Below are 21071 nucleotides of genomic sequence, written 5' to 3' on the forward strand. Positions count from 1 at the left end.
CGAAGTCGCCGGGTGGTGGCGTCAGCTACGCGCCGCCTGCAAAGGAAAAAGCCGGTTGCTGGGGGAGTGAGGAAGAAAGGGAGGGTGCCGAACACGGAAGTGATGGCAGCGCCTTGGGAGCAGGTGGAGGCGGTGACCGCATCCTCTGAGACCAGAACCCAGCGCCGAGGGGTGTCAGCTTGCAGAAAGGCATCCGCCTTATAGGACCTACAGGAGGTGCAGGAGTGACTGGGCCTCCCTTCACCTTAGCGAGTACCCAGAGTGATGGCGATGGTGATGGCGGCAGTTACTCGGACAGCCCCAGTTAAGCTGCGCTCTGAGAGGTGAGTGGGGGAAGGGTGGTTGCTGCCTGGCCTTGTCGATTGGGGTCTGCTACCGCTTTCCAGGCTCTCCTAACATGCAACCACATCCGAGTTCCTGAACTTGTCCAGCCCCTCCGTGGGGCCCTGCTAAAGAATGAGGTATTTGAGCATCTTCTCCCCGGGAGAGCAAGACTCTTCCCAAACCTTTCATCTTGGCATCCTTCGCGCCCTCACCTTGTCGTTTCTATGGAGATAAAGAAGGGAAGACTTTAATCTTAGTTCTCAGTCTCTGGAGGTATGGCCCGTACATTAATGCTTATTTGGGGGGCACTCTTTACATATATATATATATATCCCAGAAGAAGAAAGTAACTTGGGTTTCCCCGTTTAGACCCGACCTGAAGTTCACTGGAGTGAGTACTTAGATCTAAAAGAAGAGCCAGAACTAAAATATATTGTTGAATACTTCGCTCCTTGCAGTCTGCGCGAAGGTCTTGACCATTAAGTTTATGGTTTAGATTGTGTCCCCATGTTGGTGGACCAGTCTCTGTTGAATACCTTCACAATTGCATATTTTTGTGGTACCCACCTTGTAGTCTCCATCGGACACTAGTTTATGACATAAACGAGACTTTTTTTGTTATAGAGATTTCCCCATTGTTTTTTAATCTAGTCCCATTGTGAAAAGTTGCACAGTTACACAAACTTGCTATTGTTCTTAAGGTCTTGGCATTGTGTGAAGAGTTGTTTTGAGTACTAGCGCTCCCAGTAGGCTTCCTAGATACTTAAGTTTGGTATATGAATGAAGAGGAAGAATGATGAGCCGAAAATGAGCTTGGGATTTATGGGAAAATAGCCAACCTATTGTTGATTTCCCACAACAGCCAAAGATACCTGAGATGATTCTTTCTGAGTGACTTAATTTTATTTGGATATCATTCGTTAGTTTTAACATAGACTGATTTGTAATTTTTTTATCCAAGTGAATATAACTGGATAAACTATGGGATTAAAGATGAACTCTGATAATATTTGTCTCTATACTGAGTATATCATGATGAGATTTCAAGGTAGTAATATTCAGACCTCAGCCTAAGAAGAATCTATAAATTGGACCAACAGTTATAGGTATAAAATGACCTAACTATGATATCTATAACACCATGTAACTTTAAACTCTGAATGGTGTCTGTACTTCTCTCCCTTCACTCTGTCTTAGCAATCAGGCCCTGTGATTCATAGGTTAAAGAAAAATTTCCTTTACAAATTTCACATGTTTGACAAGAACTTGGGCCTTAGAGTTGAACAACTGTAGGTTTTAATTTTCACTCTGTCAGTTACTCATTGTATGACCTTGAATATGCTTTACTTTTTCTGAATGTCATATTCCTCATCTCTAAAATGGAGACATTACTTCCATTGATTGTTATAGTATATAGGAGATACTCATGGATGTATAAAACTAATTGTTACTAATGTCTGGTGTTATTAACAGGGTGCTTGGGTGGGTACTTAATGTTTTTATTCAAATTGGAATTTATTTTTGTTTAAATCATTAAGCAAAATTTTTAAAATAGTTTTCAAACATTAAAAGATGTATTCTTACTTTTGCAAGTATAATATTTTCACAAGTCCCATTTCTCGTTCAAAAGCCTGCAAATTTTAATGTCAATGAGTTCATGGCCTTGTTGATGGAAACTGACATTCAAACAACATGTATTAGACAGTGTAGTAATGAAATGCATGTAACTTAAATGTTTGCAAAATTGTTTGGTTATTTAGGATAACAGCTTTTTTAAAAAATCCATTGTAGCTGTCACTGATCTGGCTGTCAAAATTTTCCAAATGGATTTATTTATCATTCATAGTACGTGTCTCACAGGAGTGGGGGTAGCTGAATGAACTCACTGAAAATGATCCCAAGGTCGCAGTTTCAATGCAATGAAGATTAGCTTTGCTCTGTTGCGACCACTTTTAGGACCCTTAGGTTCACAAATACTGTTCTCAAGGGCAATAGGGTGAGAGAATACGAATATATATTATCATTCTGCTGATGGTGATGAGTGTTATCTATATCATATACTCGGAGAGACTCAGTTTATCTGAGAAGTATATCAGTATTACCTTATGGAAGGAGTTTAAAAAATGCCTTTTCAATACAATATGTACTCGATGTAAAAATCACTAATTATGTGAAAGAAGGCTGGAAGAGAAGGTTAAAATAACTGAAGGGAACAGAGTATTGAAAAAAATAACAATGAAGACAGTTTAGAAATCTGATTTGTGTATCTCTGAAGGTGTCCTGAAACTTACCAGCTATTTAATTTTTGGAGTAAATATTACTTGGCATATGTATAAACTTCCTAAGGTGTAAAAGGCAATATAGTAAAAGTTCTATTTCCAGCTATCCAGTTCCTGTGGCTAAAGACAGCCATACTATTTGATTATGTTGTTAACATGGATAGTGGATCCTTACACAGCAAGACAAATATAATCACTCTTTTATTGATGAAGAAACCAAGATTTGGAAAGATTGTGGTTTGTCCAAAGTCATACTCCTACCAAATGTCGGAACTAGAAGTAGAGCACATGTCTTTTTTTTTTTTTTAGAGCACAGATCTTTTTCCTTCTGGTTCAAGGTAGTCTACTATACTGCCTCTCTAAATCATAACTGTTGCCATAAAACTTAGAATTTAATAAAACATATCAGGACACTAAAGCATTTTATTTAAATGAATCATCTTAAAAGAATCATCTTATAGTAGTTTGTTAACAACTAGCATAGGTAAAACGTCACCCAGGCTAAAATGTAAGCATATGTAATTATTGTAAAACAGTGGAAAGAATAATTTATAATTAGTTAAAAAAAAAACCTACCTACTATTTCTGTTGAAATCTATATATTTACTAAGTTAGCTTGCAAGAAACTACAGTTTCTTTAATAATTAAAAGTTTGGTTATTTATACCCATAATATTTTTATAAAGAATTTATAAAGTTTTATAACTTTCTAAAAAGACACTGTTTAATATCAGGAATAACATAAAGTGTTTTATGATATTTCAGATGCTGAAGCCTCCTCCATCTCAGATTTTCGAGGTATATTTTTGTGTAGATTTTCTAGCCTTATAGATGGCCTGTTTCCTCTTGTTACTTTTTAAAAATTTTGCAACTTTCCAACCTCTCGTTTTTAGAAATTAACCTCTACGTGAAAAGTTCTGAATAATAATAGAAGGTAGCAAATATGTATTTTCATTAAGCTCAATGCTATGCTATTTTCATATGCCTTAATCCTGGCAGTAAAAACAGGAGACAGCTTGCGTTATCCAGATTTTACAATGTGAAAACTGAAGCTAAATTAGATTTTAAAAATCAGGTGACATAACTAGTAAGTAACAAATTCTGAATTTTAGCCCATGTTTGATGATTTAGACCCTTATGCTATTTCATCTGCACCATGCTTCACTTTTTTTTTTAAGTTTATTTATTCATTTTGAGAGAATGAGAGAGAGAGAGAGTGACTGCAAACGTGTGCACCAGCAGAGGATGGGCAGAGAGAGAGGGAAAGAGAGAGAATCCCAAGCAGGCTCCACACTTGTCAATGCAAAGCCCGATGTGGGGCTGAAACTCAAAAACGATGAAATCATGACTGGAGCCAAACTCACCAGTCAGACTCCTAATCAGCTGAGCCACCCAGGCACCCCACCATGCTTCATTTTTAAATATAGTGTAGTGAAAAAGTACAGATTATTAATTTTGTATAGATCTTTAAAACATTAAAATTTTCTCTTTAGACTAAATTTCTTTCATAGGAAAAAAGATTGCAAGGAAATAGGCCAAAATGTCTAAACTGATTGTCTCTAGATAATTGAATTATAGTTTTTTCCTCCTTTTTAAACTTGTCTGAATGTTCCATATATTTTATACTGAGCATATATTGTTTTTATATTTAAAAATTACAAATTGGAAAGAAAAAATACATCCGTTCAATCTAGTTTATTCCCTAAAGTGTTGCAATCCTCTATCTTAAAGGTTCTGGTTTCTGAGATTCTTTTAAGGTCCTTCCACTTTTAAAAGTCTAGGTACTGCCAGCTTAGTTTTCTGCTCTCTTTACTCACCTTCTTCAGTGACAGGTTCCCAGACATTTCTTTTTGGCTCAGGGAATGTACAATCATTTAAATATTAGACCAAGTTAATGTTTCCCCTAAAATGTGCTCTAGAAGGATTTCTGTAAGCCAAGTATAGGAAACTAGAGCTTAACCAGGCTTCTTAACTGAAGGACCTCTCAGAACCTTTACAAAATATGCAACATGGTCTTTCAGAGGGGAAGCCATTCCTAAACTTGTTTGTCAAAAGAAACCCCTATTTCTCTAGAAAGTGTATTAACATCTTTTAGAACTAGTGTCCACAAAAGTAGATTGGGGGACAGTGACATAAGCAAACTATAATTGGGAAAGTAAATGGAGAGTGGGGAGAAGAGGAGAATGTAGTGGTACTAATCAATAATTCCTTTTGCTTGTTTTGTTTTGTTTTTTAATCGGATTATGTCTTGTGAGCCCTTCCTTGGTAGCATGAATAAAAGAGACACTAAAAATATTTACTGAAAAATGAACCTGTATTGCTTTTGTAATGAGAAAAAAATGTATTTTAGTTCGGAGATTTCTTCATATGAACAAATTTATTTTTCACATTTTTTTCTTAACATTTCAAGGAATTCATCTGTCATCTACTATCCAGTGTATTCCATTTGTGGGCCCTAAATGTGCCACAGAATCCTCCTTAAGTATCAGACTATGATCAAATGTTAAGGACTATGACCCACAGAATCTAATTCAAATATCACAGACTACGATCAGAATGCTTTCAGGGAGTTTTGGGCCACATAATGGCAAGTAAACTTTGGAATCATGAATTTGGTAAGGAAATTCCCAGGTCTGAATTACTACCAGAGTAATAATTTATTTTTAAATTCTTAATGTAGTGTAATAAATAATTCTATTAGGATCAAATTTATTTTAATTTAGTATTCACATGAATTCTGGTCTTAGATATGTATCAGCATTATAGATAAAGTACTTGTTCAATGAATAATTAATATATACAATAATGCTCTGGTATCCAACATTATAGAGAATACAATGAGTTTTCCAGATTGATGAAGTTTAACCTTTTAATTACTGGCTTTTTAACAGTTTTCTGTAGAAATCTTGAATTAAAATCACCTATCTGGCCTTATTCAGTAGAACTAACTAAATGTTATTTAAAGCTTTTGCTTGTAGAATGTTCATGTTGGATTTCATTTTCATTTCACCATCCTTGCAACTGGTGGTAGTATTTGGGATCAAATGGTTACTGAATCTGGGAACTTGCTTTCTTGAAAATGACTTTTATATAAATTTGCTTTTTAGATTTATTTTTCTGCTCTTGCCTCTTGCTTATTAAGAAATAATGTTTTGGGGGCGCCTAGGTGGCTCAGTTGGTTGAGAGACTGACTTCGACTCAGGTCATGATCTCATGGTTTGTGAGTTCGAGCCCCGCGTTGGTCTCTGTGCTGGCAGCTCAGAGCCTGGAGCCTGCTTCTGATTCTGTGTCTCCCTCTCTCTCTGCCCCTCCCTCACTCATGCTCTGTCTCAGAAATAAATAAACATTAAAAAAAAATTTTTTTAAAAAGAAATAATTTTTTTGAAAGATGTCACTGTGTACTCCCCAGAGCAATGTAATTTAGCTGCCTTCATAAAAAATTAATTATTGAATCAAAAGCCAAAGCAACCTTCTCCCAAGTGATTTTTTTCACCCTCTTAAAACAAAACAAAACAAAACAAAACAAAACAAAACAAAACAAAACAAAACAAAAAACACCTCTGCAGTTACCAACAAAGATCTTTGATTTGTCAGCACGTTTTAAAATATCTTTGATTTCTATACTACATTAAAATGGTAGTAAAGCTACTTTCTTAGGAATTTGTGCCTCTTCTGCTTTGTTTATGCAAAGTCCATAAAATTCCAAGAATTAATGATAGGCTATTTGAAAGGATTTGTTCAGATTTAGAACCCTACAGTTTTTTTTTACATTCAGATTTTACCTGTATAGGCAAGACACCAAAGCACTTCTCCAAAATTCATCTTTAGTCTTGAAAAATATAACAATAAAAATAATTTTGTTCTCACTAAAAATTAATGTTATTTTTTATTGGTAACAGTGTGATTTAATTTTTTTACTTTTAAGAATTTTAAGGTTTAATGAAACTTGTGGAAGAGATTAGAAAATTATTTTTCTATGCATCTTAAGTGTAAAGATGTGAGAGTTTATATACATGATGCATTTTTATCATTTTTGTAAAAAAAATCATGTAATAGGGAAATTTGAATATCTTTTTTATAAAAAGATTTCTCCATAGCATGTTTTCTTTAAGCAGTTACTTTCATAGTAATTAAGATGTTACCTATACCATGAAATGACCACTTAGATATTTTGTTTTGCCTTTCTTTCTTCATATATCTGCTAAATAGCTGCTGAGAGCAACTTATCCCATTAAATAAAGATCATCAATTTTAGAATACCTGTCATTTTGTGAAAGAAAAATGCATAACTCATCTTCAATTTCAACAACTTAAGTACTCTGCTCTGAGGTAGCTAGCAAACCTAGTATGTTATAAAATTTCCATCATTGTGTCTATTTACAAAGTATTGTGAAGATTTACTTATTTAAGGTAATATAACCCATAAATCTTTTCCAGTAACATGGAAGCAGGTGCAATCCATAAAGGTGAACAAAGAATTGGAGAGGGCTGGCATCAAGTCCTCAACTTTTTGGAACTCCTATTCTTCTCCCAGGAACAGCACACCATCCAGCACATAACCATCTGACAACAAGTGATGGCAACATTGCCAACCATGTATTCAATATTAATAAATTTTAATTTTTCTATTATTTATACAAATATAAATAGAAGTTAAATTTTCTTACTACCTTGAAGATTACAACATTAAATGACATTCTAGCCCATATACATATATTGATATGGTACGTTTTACCAAATCAAATTTTTGCAATAATTTATAAAAGTGGGATGAACTTCTGAAGATGAACTCAATTTTCTAGCAAAAGAATAGCTATGTGAAATTTATATAAGGCTATAGTTCTGAGATACTTTTGAAAATAAGTCAAGATTTTCTGTGCACAAACTCGAAGTACAGATAAATGTATGGAAAATTCATCTAGGGCAATGGTATTTCATTTTATTCTGTGGACACCTACAGCATTTACACACATAAGAACAGGTAACCTAAAATCCGGAGATACTTAACTGATAGGTACCTAGCATATACAAGTTGGTAAGCCTTGCCGAAGTAAACCTGTTATGTTGGCAGGTAAACTTTATTAAGGCTGGAAACTAGTTCTCTGGGGGAAAATGTCAAATTATTCTCTAGCTTCGTGGTCTGTTGAGTTTCAGCTATATCTGGCATATTGATCCCTTTTCACTTTGAAACATTTTGTTATCCTCCTGAAAATTATATTTGCTCATAAACTTTGTAGTTAGAATTCGGCTAGAGACAGAAGTATTCTTGTGCTTTTTGTCATTATAAACTATTTCTATTAAACTGGCTTGCGTGCCTTAATAAAACAATATATCTAATATCTTTCTTTAAAAAAAAATTATTGAGTGCTTAATACATTTAGGATCTGGCTGAGTACTTAACATACATTATTCTATTTAATCCCCAACAGCTCAGTGAAATAGATGGCATTAATATCTCCATTTTTCAGATGGAAAAAACTGAGGTTTCAGGTGATATGGCTAGTATAAAATAAATTGGACTCAAATGATATTACTAATGCCCATTGTCATTGTGCTGTGGAACTGCATCCTTGTCATACACATGCATAGAGATATTGAAAATGTTAAAATGGTTACTGCTGGGTGGTAGGATTATGGATAATTTTGGGTTTTTCCTCATAACTTGAAGCTTAGTTTGAATTTGTCCCAGTGAGTATGAATTATTATTATTTCTATCAAAACGATATATGTGCCTAGGTTAAAATTTAAATTAAACTGGAAGTTTAGATAAGCTAAGAAATGCTGCAATTGAACCCATCCCAGAGGCATCTACTTTTAATCTGTTTTTCTGATATTTACCTTTATATTTCTTTTTTTTTTTAATTTTTTTTTCAATGTTTTTATTTATTTTTGGGACAGAGAGAGACAGAGCATGAACGGGGGAGGGGCAGAGAGAGAGGGAGACAAAGAATCGGAAACAGGCTCCAGGCTCTGAGCCATCAGCCCAGAGCCCGACACGGGGCTCGAACTCACGGACTGCGAGATCGTGACCTTGCTGAAGTTGGACGCTCAACCGACTGCGCCACCCAGGCGCCCCTACCTTTATATTTCTAAATCATATGCTTATACTTCTCTTTCTTGGTTCATCAGTTAACAGACATCAGTTGAGTTTCTCTCATGATAGATGAGGATTTAACTCTTTTAGTTTCCTTCTTTTCATTTTGTTTTCTCAATTATATCAGAGTTTTGGTGAATATGTAAATATCATTCATGGCTGAGTCAGGTGTTTTACAATTCTGTTTTCTTTTTTTTAATTTTTTTAATGTTTATTTTTGAGAGAGAGGGAGAGGGACAGAGCACAAGCAGGGCACGGGCAGAGAGAAAGGGAGACACGGAATCCAAAGCAGGCTCCAGGCTCTGAGCTGTCAGTGCAGAACCTGATGCGGGGCTCGAACCCATGAACCACGAGATCATGACCTAAGCTGTAGTCAGATCCTCAACTAACTAAGCCACCCAGGCACCCCTTTCTTTTTTCTTCTTCTTCTTCTTTTTTTTAATGTCTATTTATTTTGAGAGAGAGCACAAGCAGGGGAAAGTCAATTCTATTTTGTTTTTTTTTTTCCTCAAGATCCTCCACCTCGGAGCCTATGGCCTTGTGTAATTTTATCGACTAGTTGCTCTGGATACCCTGTTGTCTAGAGACTTTCCTTCTTCATCACCCTAAGAATTCAGATTTCCTTTTTGCTATGTTAAATGTCTTATTTCCTGTGTTATATCTTTTGATGTGTTGTACGACTCTAATTTTAGAAGACTGTATCTTCCAGTATGAGGTAAAATTGTTGATGTTTTGCATGTCTGGAAATTTGTTGTTGTTGTTGTTGTTGTTGTTGTTTTAATGCTTATTTGTTTTTGAGAGAGAGTGTGAAAGCCGGGAGGGGGGAGTAGAAAGAGGGGGTCAGAGGATCCAAAGCAGGCTCCATGCCAACAGCAATGAGCCTGATGTGGGACTTGAACTCATCAACTGTGAGATCATGACCTGAGCCAAAGTTGAGCACTCACCCATCTGAGCCACCCAGGTGCCCCTCTTATCCTGATACTTGATTGATAATTTGACTGGTTCTCTTCAAAGTTGGAAACTAGCTTCTAGATTCCAAAACTAGCCTCTAGCTCCTAATATTACTATTGAGAAACAGAGGCCGTTTTATTTACATTCCTTTGTGACTTTTTTCCCACAAGAAGACTGTTTTTTATTTTTTTAATTTTTTTTTTTTTTTGGCTTAGACTTATTTGTTTATTTAACTACGGTAAGAATGCTTAACATGAGATCTACTGTCTTAACTATATTATGTCTTCATCTCTAGGGTTGTAAAATTTTAGAATAATGTAGCCCATTGTGTATTTTGCCCCATTGTGCTGGGTACCGAAAGCTCTTTCATTATGGAGGCTCGTGTACTTTGGTTCTAGGAAATTTCCTAATGTGGTTTCTTGTATAGTTTCTCCCCCTTTATTTTGTTATTTGGTATGAAATGTATGTATTGTTCCTCTAGTTTTCTTATCTCTTCTAATCATTTTTTCCTACTTCCTAGTATTTCCTCAATTTATCCTCCAATTTTCCTATTGAATATTTTATTTCTGTAATCATATTTTTAATTCCCAAAGCTTTCTTATTCTCTGATTGTCCCATACTTCTCTTGCTCATTCATAGATGTAATATCTTCTCTTAACTTGGAAGAAATCGGTTTTGTTTTCTGCTCTTTTTATAGGTATTGTTTTCTTTCAGTTCTTAATGTTTTTTTAGTTTCTGTTAGAGACTTTCCTCAAAAGTCTGATGACCTATGACCATTCATATTCCAGAGTGAATGAAGCACAACAATGCTGCCTGACAGCTGTGAGTAGGTGGGGCTTATGGACTAGCAAGCTTCTCTGTATGCTTGGGTGGCCTTCCAGCTTTTTATTGGAGGAGTCCCAGGTGTCAGCTTCTAGAGGTCTTTTCTCCTTGTCCATTCCATTCTTTGGCAAAGTCTCTTTTAATTCCCTATTAGGAGATACGAGTCTGGATGCTGGAGTTCTGGAAGCCAGATTGAAGAAGGAGGCAGGAACTTTCATTCTGATTTTAATCCCAACCTCCCTTCTACCCCTGTGTCTGGTATCCAAAGCCCTGAGCCTCTCTGGTTCAGTTTCTCCAAATGATAAATATCCCATCTCCTCTAAGTGTAGGAGTAAGAACCAGAGCTATACATCTGCTGGAAGTACGTACCTCTCCATTTTCCACTCTGTTCTCCACCCACATTTTCTTTTTTTTTTTTTTTTTTTTAATTTTTTTTTCAACGTTTATTTATTTTTTGGGACAGAGAGAGACAGAGCATGAACGGGCGAGGGGCAGAGAGAGAGGGAGACACAGAATCGGAAGCAGGCTCCGAGCCATCAGCCCAGAGCCTGACGCGGGGCTTGAACTCACGGACCGCGAGATCGTGACCTGGCTGAAGTCGGACGCTTAACCGACTGCGCCACCCAGGCGCCCCTCCACCCACATTTTCTATAGTACCTGGTGCCTCTGGGTCCTGGACTTCGCCCACTCTGTTGGCTTGCTTCTCGTTCATGTCACTTCTGTGCCTACTGTTACCTACCTCTCTGTTGGTACCTCTTCTGTTGCTGACTCAGATATTGGTCCTCCATTCATATTCTGTCCTCATATTTTGTGATTCAGGTGATAGATATCTGCTAGTCTCATTGAAGATAAAAGCTTTGTATTTTAATTTCTGATTTTTCCTTGTTTTGGGCTAACTTCTGAGAAAAGGATGAAGTGAAAAGATTTTCATTTGGCCATTTTATTTATTTATATTCTCTTATTCTCTTATTGAGAGAATTCTTATTCTCTTGAGAGAATAAGAGATAACATGAGTGGGGGAGAGGAGCGGGGTGGGGGGAGAGAGGGAGGGAGGGAGGGAGGGAGGGGGGAGGGAGGGAGAGGATCTTAAGCAGGCTCCACACTCAGTGCAGAGCCTGATGCAAGTTTCAATCCCATGACCCTAGGATGATGACCTGATTTGCAACCAAGAGGTGGATCGTCAACCAGTTAAGTCACCTAGGTGCCCCCACTTGGCCATTTCAAGCCGGACAATTATTTATTTTATAATCAGAAAAAAACAAAAAGCTAGTTTCATTTTGAGAGGAAATGAAGTTATACTACTCACTAAGATATTTAGTAATAGAAAGCAGCAGGTATAGTAGCTAAAGAAGCATTAGAATCACTAAAGGATTTTATAGGAGACTTGGTTATTGAAGACAGAACTTGAGAGAAACTGAAACAGGCCCTGGTAAAGGTGGGAATGTCGTCAAGAACAGAGAGAGAGCTTATCTCTGATAATAGGAACAGTACAATGTAGGGGTAACAGGGAGGCAAGATGAAGGAGCTCATATCCAGTGTAGTTGATTTGGTCACAGAGTTTAATAAACTGCTATATTGATTTTTTTAGTAAATCACCAGGCATTTCAAATCTTACATATTTTTCACAACTGAGTAAAAAAAGTAGAAACTGGGGCACCTAGGTGGCTCAGTCGATTAAACATCTGACTTCAGCTTAGGTCATGATCTCACAGTTCGTGAGTCTGAGCCCCGTGTTGGGCTCTGTGCTGATAGCTCAGAGCCTGGAGCCTGCCTCAGATTCTGTGTCTCTCTCTCTCTCTCTCTCTCTCTCTGCCCTTCCCCCACTTGCACTCTGTCTCTCTCTCTCTCTCTCAAAAATAAAAATAAACATAAAAAGAAAAAAAGTAGAAACTATGTTGTATTAATGAAAAATATCTGCTTGGGACTCCCTTATTACTTTTTTATCTTGAAAAATATGTGCAGTCTCTTAGTAACAAGTGTCTCTTCTAATCCATGACTCTTCATATTCTTCAGCCTACTTTGTTTCTTCTCCTTGTTTATTTTTGCTCAATGGAATTTAGTCAATAAACAGCCAGAGCATACTGTTGAATATAATTTTGGCATACTAAGTGATGATGTATCTTCCAAAATTATAATTAAAAATATTTTCCCTATAGATTTTAAATGACTATATACTAGTGAGCCCACTAAATAAAAATAATCAGTATAATCACCAGGTGCCATTCAGTGTTTAGCAATGGAGTACTTTATTTGGCAAGTCTGACTCATTAGTTCACAGTTTTAGGTACTTGCTTAAGTATTTACTACAGATGTTTGTTTCAAATCATATTGCTTTGAAAATACATTCAAGTGGCTATAAACATTTACTTGACTGTCAGGATTGTAATGTTCCTCTGACATAATCAGAAACTTAATCATAATTAGTGTGCTGAGTGAGACTGATTTTCTCAGTTTCCAAATTCAACTTTGATCTGTAAAATATTTGAGATTATAGAATCCTTACCCCCAATTCTGGGTTTAAATCTTATTCCACCTAAGAAGAGTTAATTTAATCCCATCTATGACCAATCATTACTATTTGTCTTAATAAAATTCAGTATTTCACATTGTAAATTCTACTATCTAGCCAATTTCATGGGAAAGTCATTGCCCTATAGAAATTTATACCTGTTTCTCAGAATTACCAAGAAAAATACAAGGGTGTGTGTGTGTGTGTGTGTGTGTGTGTGTGTGTGTGTGTAAAATAACAAATTTTTATTCTATTCCATATTTTCTAAGAATTGCCTAGACTAATAGTGAAATTGAGCAATTACTGAAATGAGTTGACAGAATTGAATTGCAAATGCTTGCATGGCATTCATACTGTTCAGTGGTGATTATTTAATAAATTTTTAAGAGATTTTATAACTTAAAAGTTCATATTTTCAATCAATAGGAAATAAAACAAGGAGAGGGAAGTAAAGGAACTATAGGGTAGTGGCTCTCAAACACCAAGTCATAGATTTCTCACTGTCTCTTACAAACAATTCACTGACTGGTTTGCTGTGAAATAAAAATAAGGGGAGGAAATATTGGCATAAGCTGTATCTCAAGACTAGAAATTATTCACATTTTGAGCATACAGTTTGGCTAAGAGAGGAAGCTTCAGTTTTTCTAATCTATATTGAGAATTAGGTGTGGGAAGAGAACTCAGGTTCTTGACTCCCTGGCCCTATGAAATTATTAGTATATAGTAAAGCAGATTATTTAAATGAGAACAAAATATCTTGGAACTGCCTTCCAATATATCCAGTACTCTTACCTTATACCTGTACTAATTTTCGTTTTTCATCTTCTGTCGGGGGTTAATATATAAACTGTATACAAAATTAATGACAAATGACTAATGATTTTTTTTTCTTTAGATACATCCAGAGAGTGCCCAGAAGAAACTCCCTCCTGGAAAAACTAAAAAAGCAGTATTTATAACACTGGAATTTGTGGATAATTTATCAAAATGGCAGAAAGTAGTGAAAATAATAGCAAAAATGTAGATGTAAGGCCCAAAACTAGTCGAAGTAGAAGTGCTGACAGAAAGGACGGGTATGTGTGGAGTGGAAAGAAATTATCTTGGTCAAAAAAGAGTGAAAGTTGTTCAGATGCTGAAACAGTGAATGCTATAGAGAAAACTGAAGTTCCTTTAAGGAGCCAAGAAAGGAAGCACAGCTGTTCATCCATCGAGTTGGATTTAGATCATTCCTGTGGGCATAGATTTTTAGGCCGATCTCTTAAACAGAAACTGCAAGATGCCGTGGGGCAGTGTTTCCCAATAAAGAATTGTAGTGGTCGGCACTCTTCGGGGCTTCCATCTAAAAGGAAAATTCATATCAGTGAACTCATGTTAGATAAGTGTCCTTTTCCACCTCGATCAGATTTAGCCTTTAGGTGGCATTTTATTAAACGACACACTGCTCCTATAAATCCCAAATCCAGTGAGTGGGTAAGCACAGACTTGGCTCAGAGTGAATTGAGGGATGGTCAGCTAAAACAAAGAAGAAATGTGGAAGAAGAGGTGAACTGCTTCTCACATACTGATGTTCAGCCCTGTGTCATAACCACCAACAATGCTTCATGTAGAGGTGGTCCTGTGACTGGCTCTGTGATGAACCTGGTTTCAAATAACAGTATAGAAGATAGTGATATGGATTCAGATGATGAAATTATTACACTTTGCACAAGTTCCAGAAAAAGAAACAAACCCAAATGGGAAATGGATGAAGAAATCCTGCAGCTGGAAACACCTCCTAAGTACCATACCCAGATTGATTACGTCCACTGTCTTGTACCAGACCTCCTTCAGATCAATAACAATCCATGTTACTGGGGAGTTATGGATAAATATGCAGCTGAAGCTCTACTAGAGGGAAAACCAGAGGGTACCTTTTTACTTCGAGACTCAGCACAGGAAGACTATTTATTCTCTGTTAGTTTTAGACGCTATAGTCGTTCTCTTCACGCTAGAATTGAACAGTGGAATCACAATTTTAGCTTTGATGCACATGATCCTTGTGTCTTCCATTCTCCTGACATTACTGGGCTCCTAGAACATTATAAGGACCCAAGTGCCTGTATGTTCTTTGAACCACTTTTATCCACTCCTTTAATTCGGACTTTCCCTTTTTCCTTGCAACATATATGCAGAACAGTTATTTGTAACTGTACAACTTACGATGGCATTGATGCCCTTCCAATTCCTTCTTCTATGAAATTATATCTGAAGGAATATCACTATAAATCAAAAGTTAGAGTACTCAGGATTGATGCACCAGAACAACAGTGCTAGGAAAAGTGTAGGTATATGAGAATGATTATATACATATTTTCATTTAATATTTTATTTTTCTTATACCACTTTGAATTTTTCTACAAGGGCAGTTGAAATCCAAAATAAATCTCTGCCCTAAATTTTACTTCCAGATCAGTTTATTTTTCTTATGATAACAATAATTGTTTAAAGTTACACAGTAGGGGTTAATGAATATTTTTGACCACGTGTTTGGTTTTTGTTTTTACCAAATAGATTGTAAGATTTTTTTTCTTAATTGTAATTTGCTTATGATCCAGGGATATTTGGAATTTGGTAGGCAATGCAAATACAGTTAAGTAATCGGTATTTTGTATGTTTCTTTAAAAATAATCTTATGTTCTTTCCTAATGTAAATTCCTTGTTAACCTATGCCATTGGCATTCCTATACATAAAATATAGTTTCCCTGTCCCCCTTTCAGAGTTGTTTTAAAATTCTTCAGTAAAGCTGAGTGTTATAATTCACAATCTATACCAATGTAATTGAGTTTTATAATTTAATAATAGGAATGCTGAAGGTAACAAAATGGTTTAAAATTAAACTTGAAGTGTTTCACTTTAAATATTAACTACTACTAAATTTGATCGATTAGGAAGAATCAAATGAGAACATGACTTTTTGGAGGTGAATTTATTTTCTACACTGTGGCGTGGTCATTTGTTATTTTTGAATAGGTCTTTCACTCAACTTAGATGAGTTGCTCTTTTCAGAACATGAATATTGTTCCTTTCTCACTGGAAGCTTAAAAAGTAATGATAACACTATCAGTAACTAGTAGTTACTAACATATTTAAGCAACTATGGGGTTTTTCTGTATTTACTTATGAACTGTTGCTTCTAATTAGCCTTTTTATAGAAACTCTGAGCCTGTTACTTTGGGGAAATGCCACAGTATTATAAACAGCTACAAATTGCCACTGATAACCAAGGAGGACCTAAGTCTTCATTATTTTAAATTGAGCTTGACTAAAGATTTAAGAAGTAAACATGGAGCTCAGTTTTTAAGAAGCTTGATATTGGTTTTGATTTTCAGGTTTCAAATACTTACTCCTGTTTTCAGAATTAACATGTCTTTACTGTGGCTTCAACAAAGGGAAAACATTTTGAGAGCTACATGGCTTATGCCATACTGAACAGTACTGGGCACTGGGACTAATATTTTAAATTTACTGTCTCGATAGGGAAGTATATTTAGAAACATCATTCTCCCAGTATAATAAAGGTAAATGGAGTGATAGCCTATCTAACTCCTCTTTTTTTTAATAGTCAGTGCATAATTTCCTAGATAGTAGTTTCTTCTGGTGAGCTGTCTAGCCCTTTGTACAAAGTGGCATTTTTAATATCATAGTAATTGATTTCTCAATGCTAATTTAGGTCCAGTAGTAAGCTACTTCTACCTGGATTGAAAGAAATTTGACTCAACTTTCCAACTCAGAACAGGTGTTTCATAGGTATCATTGCTTTTATGTTGAAGTAGCATTTTGCTTTCCTGCAGTTCTGTTAACATAAAGATGGCATTTTTCAGTAATAGCTTTAAAATAAATTTTTAGCCATTACCACAAAATTGAACCAGGAAAATCTCTGTTACCATTATCTTCTATCATTTTTTTTTTTCTCAGTGATCTCAAAATTGTCTTGGTTACAGTGAGGGGTAACTACTAAGTATGGCACCTGTCTATGGAGTAATGAGGCTCAGGATATCATTAACACCGATACTAGGATAAATATCTCTTCTAAAGATGATATTTCCCTTTTACAAAAGTAGAGAAGTCTCATACTACCTCATCTTTTATTGTGACGCTTTTGTAGATCACTGAGAAGCTTGTCTTGTTTACCAACAGAACACTTCCTAAATATCCATTTTTGGTGAAAGAACATTAATAGTATAGTAAGAATCTACCCGTGATTATAGTTTTTTATCAGAATTTGATAATGAGACTTTCTGTTTCTGTGAAACAATTATTGTTTTAAATATTTTTCTTTTAAAAATAACTTTTTATCAGTACAGAAAAACCTAAGGGATGACTAGCTAACAAGTATTCTGTTAAAGAGTAATTTTATAAAGAAAAAAGAAATATAATTATGTTGTCTTTTATAATGGTAAAAATTAATGTTTATATGAAAATCAAGATCTAAGTAGCTTTTCATATATTCAAACTGGTTGCTTGTGATATATTTTCTCTGGCTTTCTTATTTTTCCAACTTCAAGGTATTAATAGCTGTTAACATTTTCAAAATACTGCCATATATATAGCCTTGAAGTAGATCTAATAAATGAGAGCAGGGAAGAGACTTATTTACTCTGAAATGGTTTGTATTTTTCCTTTGGTGTTTGCTACAGTGAAAAGAAATCTGGAAAGTAGAAATATAAAGACTGGAGAAGGGAATTGTTTACCATGAAGGAAAAAGAAGAGTAATAATAAATTAATTTTTAAAGCATTAAAGAATTGAAATTTAGAAAGGTTAATTTCTTTCTCAGTGACTTTGTGAGGACACATTTGGAAAAGCATCCAGTATTCACAAACTAAATTTAAAAATGTGAAATATGTAATTATTGGAATATATAACTAAAATGATTAAGTTTTGAGAGGAACACAAGGAAAAATACAAATATATCTAAATATAAATTTTGTAACTAAGTTTGTTGGCATTTGAAAAGTGTAAATTCCAGAGTTGAGAAAGCATTCAGCATGGTGGAAATGTGTAGAGTTATTGGTGAGAAAGGATGGAGCTAAAAGAAACAAGATAAAATATTAAAATTAAGAATTTAGGCATCACCTCAGGGAAGAGCCTTGACAGCGAAAGGGAACTACTTAATCGCTAATAGCTGGTCTGGACCAGACACTTAACTGCCCTTTGGGAATCATCCTGCACTAATCAGGAAATAAACTTGACTTTTCTATTTCTCAAGCTTTTCAGGACACCACCGTCACCGCCACCACTGCCACCACCGTGCATCTTCTTTTTTTTAAGCTACACAGCATCTTGATTCATACTATAATTCCTGAAATATGCTGAATGGATATGTTTTTAGGTTCCTTGAGCATTTTTGTATAAAGAATCATATGTGATCTTTCTATAGCCATGCCATTCACTTAAATAATTCATACAGGGAATGGCTTAATTTAGAGGAAGACCTAATAGGAAGAAGATTAAAGGAAGCTTTTAGTCAGCCTGTGGCTAGATTTATTGATTTGGTGAACCGAACTGCTTTCTTTCCTGAAATTCAGCTAATGGTCAAAGAATGGCTTTCAGTTAAAGTTTTGACTTATTATAAATAATATAAAGAATGTCTTAGCAATTAGAAATCCGTTAAAAAGTAGAGCAAATGTGGCAAATAGGACTCATACAAATTCCATTTCTTTTGATAAGAAAAACACAAACCATTATCATTTATTCATGAGCCAAAGCCATTAAGAAGACAAATCAAGTTATCAGCTTCCTGTCTCTCTGAAGTTTGGATCATTTTATAGACCCACATAATAGGTTTCTTCCTATGAAACAAAAACCTTAAAACCTAACTCTTATAAATATACTCTTAGCTTTCATTTATAATCTTTTTTGTCACTTTTAGATATGATTATAGCTAAAATCTGTGTAATCAATAGGTTATACATTGATTTTAGTAGACAGACTTCACAGGAAAATAGACAATTATTTCTTGAGACAACACAGGGAGAACAATGTTTAAATGTAAACCTGTGTGTTAAGTAATTTAATACCCAAATGAATAAAAGATTTTAAGTCATGCAGATTATTGTTTCTAATTTGGAAAAAATTCTTTACAATTTTGGTTTTAACCATAATCAGTTTTACGTTTATTATTTCTAAAAAATGAATGCAAAGCACAAAGGTTTTTTTTTTTTTCCTTTTTTTAATGGCATACTAGAAGTGAGCAGTGCTACAAGAGTCTGTACTAATACGTTAATAATGTTGGACACATAATGGAGGTAACTTTTCAAATGGATTGGCTTCTAGGTAGAAATATAGACTAATGGATATAACCCAATGGGAAGGGACTTGGGGCACATGAATCCTATTTCAAATAAAACCAGAATCTATTTTTTGTTTACTTTTTATTTTCAAATAGATTACTCAATCCTAAATTTTTACCTTCATCTAGCATACAAAATGTAGGTAAATAATACTTGTCACTTGACTTGCTGAAGGTTAGTTCTTCATTTAAGGGGTGACTCTTGGAGCATACTTGAAAATAATTTCTGTAATTTCTTGAAAGTAATGTGATGATAGATTTTCAAAGTATCCCTTAGTGGACCCTGCAAATTCACATTCACTTCTAGTCTGTAATAGGCTTTCTTGGCTTGGTTTGACAATAGAGATAACAGTACAATATGGATTTATGGTTTAGACTCAGGAATTGGATGAACAGTTCCAATTTCCTCCTACCCTTAATAAGGTTTGTGTAAAATTGATGTTTGCCTAAGTTATTTTAAAAGTTGATTACATCTGCAGGAAGTAAAGATAATCACTTTTGTTGTGGTTGTAATCAAATCTAAGCTTTCAGACTTAAAGTAAAACTTGAGAGGAGGTTTACTTAAATTTTGTTGACTTTGCTAGGATTGAATAAATTCTGTGTAAACCAAGTATGAACTTGATATATACTTGAATATACAGAGTTTAAGTAGTAACTTTGCAAAGCTGTTAGTACTCTTGTCAATCAGGCTTGTGTGATCTTCCCCGTACCCAAAAAGAAGTAGACTGTTTACATTTTTATTTCTAATCCTGGAGTTGAATGTTTCTTCTTCGGTGTGAGTTCAAATAAATTGACCTGAATAAATTTTCACTTCTTAATTAAACTTCATATATAAAATACAAAGGCTTTGTGTCTTGTTTTTAAAACATTGTATATCCTGACTTAGCACATTCAACTTAAAATCTGAAAAAAATTTAAAAATCTATATTACACATTTTCTAATTTATAATACACTTTCCATCTTCGGTGTGTCAGTTTGGGTCTTCCAGAAGCAGATGCCAAGATGTCATTAAAGGTGCAAGATTTATTGGGGAAAACACCTATGAAGAAAGAAAGTGTGGAAGTCTTCATACCACTTTGCAAGTCTGACATACATGAAAGAAATTCGAAGGTTGGGTAGGGTGGGCTTCAGACTGCAGGACAGTTGTGAAAAAGCTAAATGGGGATTTAGTTTCTCAGCAAAGGTTGCCTGTGGGAGCCCACATGGGACAGGAAGGGTCTAGCTCTAGGACTCTCACTATGCTGTTATTGGCTGGGAGCATGGGAAAACGAGGCTGTCACTCTGATATGTGACCTGGACCAAGGTGAGATGAGGCACTCGACTTGGGCACAAAAATTTTCTGACCAAAAATCTCAGTAATTTCAATGCAACATTTTTAAATCCGTTTTTCAAAAAATTCTAATGAAAAAAAGTTAAAATTTTAAATAAAGTAGTTTTGCTGACTTCCTACTGACTCAGACTTCCTTATAGCTCCATAAGGCACTTAATTTACTGACTCCTGAGGGCAGGGCAAGTGGTTCACGCTAATACCATTTTACATAGACCATTTTCCCTGTTTAAAAATGTCTTCCCTAAGCTTAGGTATTTGCATTTTCCCTATTACTCGTTTTTCAGTATGAGAAGTGTGTGTACTGGTGGAGCATACTCAGGAAACCTTAGTTTAGGTAGTTTCTAGTAAAGTGCCCCTCCCCAGTGACCCACTATGGGGTTACACAAAGCAAAATGTTGTAAAGATATTGCACACTTCCAATATGTTTTGATA

The 21071-nt window shown here is 35.2% G+C and overlaps 1 protein-coding gene across 2 annotated transcripts; it reads left to right on the forward strand.

Annotated features, from left to right (window-relative positions):
• Window positions 1-5: 5 nt before the first annotated feature.
• SOCS4 (suppressor of cytokine signaling 4) lies at window positions 6-20147 on the forward strand. 2 transcript variants are annotated; one of them, XM_047862360.1, is made up of 3 exons: window positions 6-323; window positions 3368-3400; window positions 13874-20147. In XM_047862360.1, exon 3 carries the CDS (start codon window positions 13966-13968, stop codon window positions 15289-15291), a length of 1326 nt encoding a protein of 441 aa, XP_047718316.1. In that variant the 5' UTR covers window positions 6-323; window positions 3368-3400; window positions 13874-13965; the 3' UTR covers window positions 15292-20147. The 2 variants fall into 2 exon arrangements, with proteins under 2 accessions (XP_047718316.1, XP_047718315.1); XM_047862359.1 differs by lacking the exon at window positions 3368-3400.
• Window positions 20148-21071: the final 924 nt, after the last annotated feature.

This window comes from Prionailurus viverrinus, chromosome B3 (assembly GCF_022837055.1).
Source record: "Prionailurus viverrinus isolate Anna chromosome B3, UM_Priviv_1.0, whole genome shotgun sequence".
NCBI classification, from domain to species: domain Eukaryota; kingdom Metazoa; phylum Chordata; class Mammalia; order Carnivora; family Felidae; genus Prionailurus; species Prionailurus viverrinus.